Source organism: Oratosquilla oratoria, chromosome 38, assembly GCF_046742065.1.
Source record: "Oratosquilla oratoria isolate Oo_2021 chromosome 38, ASM4674206v1, whole genome shotgun sequence".
Taxonomy (NCBI): Eukaryota; Metazoa; Arthropoda; class Malacostraca; order Stomatopoda; family Squillidae; genus Oratosquilla; species Oratosquilla oratoria.
The window spans coordinates 20,084,520-20,091,187 of NC_134814.1; the positions used below are offsets into that span (position 1 = coordinate 20,084,520).

A 6,668-nucleotide genomic window follows, 5' to 3' on the forward strand; every position below is an offset into this window, starting at 1 on the left:
TTTGATTTTTTTTTTCTTTTTTTAATATGTTACAGTACTAAAAGTTTATATGCTGGCAGCCATCTCTCCCGTGCTCTTCTGTCTCCCGGTCTGATGTGTGTCGTCTTGCCTCAGTCCATGCCCTCCGGGATCCCAGATAAGGACGGTCAGTCGTCTTTGCTGTAAAGAAATAAAAAGAGTCATGGTGAGCGGATATGCTTTGTTGTATATAGGCTATATACTCAGTGTGTATCCATCAAGGAGAAGAAAAAAAAAACATGGGGGACATTATCTAGAAGGTGACACTTCCGTTAGGCGCCGAAGCCGGTATGGGTTGATCGCGCTCAACAGAAGAAATGCAGACGCTGGACAGGTAGTCAAATAGTGTACCGGCGTATTGGCCCCCACCGCGACGCAGTGTTGGCAGTCCTCTTGGCGTCCCGCAGTCTCCCAGAAACACCGATACCCTAGCCTAAAGCGATGTAGGACCACTTCTTGCGTCCTGGAGAGGCGCATTCCCGTGGCAAACTTCTCATAGTTGGAAGTCCTCTTGTACCACAGGGCTGACGGCCTCATGGGCGCCATCAGCTTGTGCTTCTCTACCTCTCACTGGGTCAGTGTTCTTGTGGCGATGGTCAAGATCTCTGCCCGACTCGGGAGCACACCAATACCGCCGTCTATATGGTGATTGGCCGCTGCTTTCCTTGCCTCACTGTCTGCCTCTTCGTTCCCCGGCAGGCCAATGTGTCCGGGAATCCAGTTAATGACGACTATCCATCCTTGCTCATGGAGGGACCTTATCTGAAACAGCAAAGATGTCATTTGTTGCACATAGTCTTGATGTATGTCATTATGGATAATTTGTATCAATGAAAGACTATCAGTATGTATTACAACATGGCTTTGGTGGGTGTTGAGGGCGTGGGTCAGCGCCAGCCCCACTGCAATTCCCTCAGCTTGCATTGAGCAGCGAGTGCCCAACACCCTTACTCCCTGTCGTGTTTCTTGTGTGACAAACGCCGCACCCGCCGTCATACGCTCAGCACCTACTGATCCGTCGGTGTAATACACCACGGAGTTTTCAGGTGTGACGGCTCTCATAGTCTCAACAGCTTTCGCCCGCAGCTGCGGTAGTGGTGCGCTACGCCTCATCGCCATTATGGAGGTCTTAGCTGGTAGATTCTCCCAGGGCGGAGGTTGCACATATCCATCCACCGGTACATCCCTCCTTTTTAGTAGGATGAGGTCCTGCAGGTGTAATTCCCTGATGCGTCGCGCGAGCTTCGCCGACTATCTGTTCATCGGGAAGACCTCAGGGTCCTGCTGCAGGGCCGCGTTTATCCTTTGCTGCAGGAAGGAGTCCTGCTGCTTTTGGATGACTCCGGTAGCAAAGGCGGCCAGACGTTGTGAGATCCTGGCACTGACCGGCAGTATTCCCGTCTCTTGTTGCATGTTGGCAACCAGGGTCCAGGGTGGTGCACCAAGTATGACGCGCAGGGCCCTGTTTTGTACTGCGTCTATCTTGGATATCTGGTTCTCAGAGAGGCCAGCAAGGGCAGCGCTGGCATAGTCTAGCAGTGGTCTTACCGCGCTTACGTAGAAGGTCCTGAGAACCATACTAGTGGGCCCGGCTTCCCTGGTTGCCAAAGACCTCATGACATTTATCCAGGCAAGGGCCCTTTCCAGGAGGTAGGCCACCTCTGTCTTAAATGACAGCCCGGAGTCTATCCATACGCCAAGGTACATGTGTGCTTTTACCCACTCTACCTCATGCCCCTGTAGGAGTAGTGTGTTTGCTAAGGGCCTTTTGCCGCCAAAACACATGGCTTTGGTCTTTGGTGGCGATATCTTAAGGCCAAGCACATTGCACTTCTCTGATATGTCATCAAGGGCTTTTTGTGCTTTCCTAAACTTGGCTCCTCTCCCCGTCACCACTAGGGCGACATCGTCTGCATAGGATATCAGATGACATCCTGTATGTAGTGGGGTGGCAAGCAGGTCTGCCATTAGCACATTGAACAGGGTGGGGCTAATCACCCCACCCTGTGGTGTACCGTTCTCTAAGGAGTGACAGCTGGATACTGCTCCCTGCAGCCGAACCCTGGCTCTTCTGTTAGACAGGTAGTCCGCTATCCACTGCAGGAGTCTCCCCTGAGTCCCCCTGGCGGCAAGACCTTCCAGGATGGCATCGGGACTGGCCAGTTCAAATCCCTTTTCGAGGTCAAAGAAGACGACCATCGCGTGACCTCGCTCCACGTGACTCAACAGCGTGGCAATGCAATGAGCTGTCCCTATCCCCCTGGCAAAACCATTGAGATTCTCCGGGGGTGGTCCTTGTTTCCACTGTAGTCTTCGTAGGACCATCCTTTCCATGGTCTTCCCCAGGCAGCTCGTCAAGGAGATGGGCCGATACTTCCCAGGCTCCTTAGGCTTGGGGACAGGGACGATGTCGGCTTGTTTCCAGTTGTGTGGAATTCTCCCCGACAGCCAGCTGGTATTCACCAGTTGGAGGAGCACTTTCTCTCCGGCATCACCCAGATGGGTGATCATGGAGTAGGTCACTCGGTCGCTACCGGGAGCCGTGTCAGTGGATGTCCTGTAGGTGGACTGTAGTTCTTGCAGGGTGAATGGCGTGTCTGTGTTTCCTGGGGACTGCATGGCGGCTTGTATCCTGGCTCTTCTTGTTTCAAAGAGCCGAGCTTGAGATCTCTGCAGTGTGTGAACGTCTGGCGAATTCCAATGCCAGACTTTCTGCCTCGAGATGTGGTGTTTGGAGTGCTTGCCGGGGAGGGATACGCCTTGTGGCTGTGTGTAGTTTCCCCCACAGCTCCCTTAGAGTGGTGTGTGCGCTGAAGCTGCTGTACCACTCTAGCCACTTGTCACTACGCACGCGTCGAGCTACTTCTCTGGCCTCCTCCACGGCAGTCCGGAGGTTAACCAGGTTAGCAGGGTTGCGATGTGTACGCAGGGTCTTCCGCATGGTGTTTACCTTTTTTTTTTTTTTTTTATGTCCTGGTTATAATACTAACCATCGCGGTGATTCCTCCTGCTTAGTGTAGTCCTGGGTATGGCCTCCGCTGCTGCTGCATATATGGCGGAGGTTAAAAAGGCCTCTATCCCATCCAGGTCGCCGATGGATGGGGTTCCAGTGGACACCTGAGCCGTTACTTTTTCGCTAAAGTGTTTCCAATTGGCTCTGCGCATATTCCATGATTCCGCTCTAGGCCAGTGGGGGTGATGAGGCCACGGTGAGCGTCATAACAATGCCAAAGCGATCACTCGTGACCGTACCGTTAACCCCCCACGACATGCGATGCAGTAGGGAGGAGGAGGCGAGAGAGAGATCAAGCCTACCATGCTGGACGTGTGTGAGTGACCGTCGTTCAAGAGGGCCACACCAGGGGTGGTGCTGAGGACTTCCTCGATATGACGTCCAGTCGAGTTAGCGGTTGTCACCGAGTGAAGTATGGGGTGATGGGCATTGAAATCTCCTGCGACAATATACTTCTGCTTCTCCGCAACGGTGCAGAGCTCCCCCAAGTCTAAGTGACCGTGGGTAGGCGACCTGTATATGTTATATACGTGCACGGTCTCCTGGGGGAAGAGAAGCTGAACCGCAAGCACCTCAGCATCCTCCCCGCAATCTATTGGTGGGTCAACTCTCGAACACGGGATGAATGCGTGGACAAGTGTCATGTATCCTCTTCTTGTTGCTGTTTGGGGTAGCACGAATGCGTGGTACTCGGACACCCTGACCTCCTCGTCTGCCATCAAGGTCTCTTGCAGGAGGATGACGTGCTTTTCCTCCTGCTTTATGATCGCCTGTAGCAAGGATTGCTTTCCCCTGTACCCGAGGATGTTCCATTGCAGAAAGCGAATGGTCTAGGTGTATGAGTGTATCGTGGCTTTATTATCCATGCTGTATTATGCACTCCTCCTCGGATTCAGCTGAAGATGGGCTAGAGGCTGGAGATGATCCCTCGCAACTGCAGTCGGTCTCAGTGTCTTCCTCTGAGTCCTCCGGAGCAGGGTGGTCAGGGAAGCCAACCGTGAAGGTTTTACCTCCCTGCATGGAGAGGTCAATTTCCCTCTTCATACGTCTGGTGACAACGTGCACTCCTGCCGGTAATATACTTCCGGGCTTAGTCTTAGTAGTGACCTTGCTTCCTGCCTTGCTTTTTACCGTAAGCTCGGAAGGTTTAATGGCCCCTGTGCAATCTGGGGCTGGCACGTTGCCCGGCTGCTCCCTACTCGTAGGAGCTGGGTTACCTCGCTCGCTTCCCGAGGGATGTGCGGGATTTTTAATCTTGTTACATTTGTTCTTCTTACGGTTGGCTGTTTTCCATTCTCCACCCTCGCCGCCATTCAGCTCCTGTGTGGGCCCGGACGGTTCCATCTTACTCATCCAACTGTTTCCTAAATTGCCATCTGATCCCTAACGCTTAAGGAGAAGGCAGGACGGGGGTGAAGGAGGACGTTTACAAGGCGGAGGAGATGTAGGAACAGGAGGTGAAGAGGGGAAGTTAGCAAGGGAATGGACGTGTGAAAAGGGTTAGGCGGGTAGATGTGACGGACAGAAAAGCAAAGTGGCGGAGGAGGAGGAGGGGGAGGGGGAAGAGGAGTGAAAGATGTAGGCGGGGGTTGAGCGGGAGTGGTAGAGTTAGGTAGAAGAGTCGAAGAGAAGATGTGTGGAGGAGGAGGAGTAGGGAGATGGTGAGGAAGTAGGAGGAGAAAGAGTATGAGCAGGAGGGGTTATGGAGGAGGAGGAGAAGGAGGTTGCGAGTGAGAGAAGTAGGATGAGGTGGAGGAGCGGAGAGGAGGTAGGCGGAGGAGGGGGAAGAATGGGGTGAGGGGGTGGAGTAAGAGGGGAAATGGAGGGGGAGGTGGGGATGGAAGTGGGGGGATGAGGAGGAATGAGGTACGGAGAAAAACACACTACTCTATACCACCACGTTTAACACCACAACTTATACTTGTGCGTAGCATTATGATTATCACTGCACTTTATGCTACCACAATATTCACCACACTGTTATCACTTGCACTGCACTTATACCGAAATATAATAAATACACTTCCTATCGCTTACACTTAATAATAATCATACTTCTAACACCGTACTTTTCACACGGAACACTTCACTACACTATACTTTTAACACTGCACTTTTCCAGACGTATAATACTTATGCTTCTAGTACCGCACTTTTCACACGGAACACTTCACTACAATATGCTATACTTTTAACACCGCACTCGGAATTATAATATCACTTAATCCCTTGCACTGCACTTTTCCGGAAGTATAATAATTATACTTCTAACACCGCAATTTCACACGCTAATTTTAAACCACAAATCTCTTCACGAGTTTCACTTCACCACTTCGCAACAAGGCGGAGCACTCCGCGGACGAGCGAAACGACGTTGACCGACTGCTGGTCCACGGTGGCCGGAGGTGGGTGGAGTGCCGACTGTGTAAAGATTTCCACCGCCATATGTCAAGGTTCGCAACGAGGACTGTGCCTGTCCTTCTAGACGAGCGTGACGACAGAATCCAAGTTCCTGCTAAGCAGGATGTATCCCACGAGGGAAATGTTCACTCGACGAGCGCGCGACGAAGACGCTCCTTTCCTCATCAGGTCACGGGACCATTTAAAAGGCCAGAGATCACGGGTAATCTTCTAATCAACTCACACCTTCCTAAGCAAAGGTCATCCAGGGTCAAGATGTAGCCGACAGCCATTTAAACATTTCACCTATAAGGCACTTTTGTGTGGAAGTGAACATTAAGGGAGAGCGACTGGAGGAAGTGGATAGTTTTAGATACTTGGGTGCAAGTGTAGCAGGAAAAGGTGGAGTGAAGGTGGAGGTAGAATGTAGATTGAGAGAAGCGAGTAAATGCCTTGGTGGTTTAAAGAGTGTAATGAGGAATAGACATTTGGGAATGGATGCGAAGAGGAGACTGTATGAAGGAGTGATTGTGCCAACAGCACTGTATGGGGCAGAAACGTGGAACATAGGAGAAGAAGAGAGAAGGAGTTTGAATGTGTTTGAGATGAGGTGTCTGAGAAGTATGGTGGGGGTTACTAGGCTGGATAGGGTGAGAAATGAGGAGGTGAGGAGGAGAACAGGGGTGAAAAAGGATTTAGGAGATAGGGTTGATGAAAGAATATTAGGATGGTTTGGACCCATGGAAAGAATGAGTGACGAAAGACTAGCAAAAGAGGTATGGACGGCAGATGTGGAGGATGTGACCATGAGGGGACGTCCTAGGATGAGGTGGATGGATGGGGTGAAGGGGGCTTTGGGGAAGAGGGGAATGTCTGTTGAGGAAGGAAGGGAGAGGACGGAAGACAGAGGTGAGTGGAGAATGGTTGTATATGGATGATGTTGTGATTGCATGAGGAGGAATGGGCAGGGGGTGGGGTAGTATGTGTGAGTAAATTTTGACGCAGCCCGAAGGGATTTCTCCCCGTCCTCTCCTTATATGCAAGGGGGGACGGAGAGGGGGGGTCGAGGATTGGATGAAGCGGCCTTGCTGTGGATGTGCTGTGTCTTGCGACACTGCTTCTGACCCAGGGCGGTGGGCAGGGTGCAGGGATGACCCGTCATCCAGGAGGTGCTTAGATGAGAGGGAGGGTGGGAGGGGTGTGGAGTGTATGTAGGGATGAAATGGGTGGGAGTGTT

At 51.8% G+C, this 6,668-nt stretch overlaps 1 protein-coding gene across 1 annotated transcript; it reads right to left on the bottom strand.

Annotated features, from left to right (window-relative positions):
• Positions 1-585: 585 nt before the first annotated feature.
• On the bottom strand, positions 586-1,137 carry LOC143019811 (ribonuclease H1-like). The gene has a single exon (XM_076175793.1). It carries the CDS (start codon positions 1,135-1,137, stop codon positions 586-588), a length of 552 nt encoding a protein of 183 aa, XP_076031908.1.
• Positions 1,138-6,668: the final 5,531 nt, after the last annotated feature.

What these genes read in the sequence shown, in the direction of transcription:
- LOC143019811 (XM_076175793.1), bottom strand. Translation starts at nt 1,137, where the DNA reads ATGGCGATGAGGCGTAGCGCACCACTACCGCAGCTGCGGGCGAAAGCT.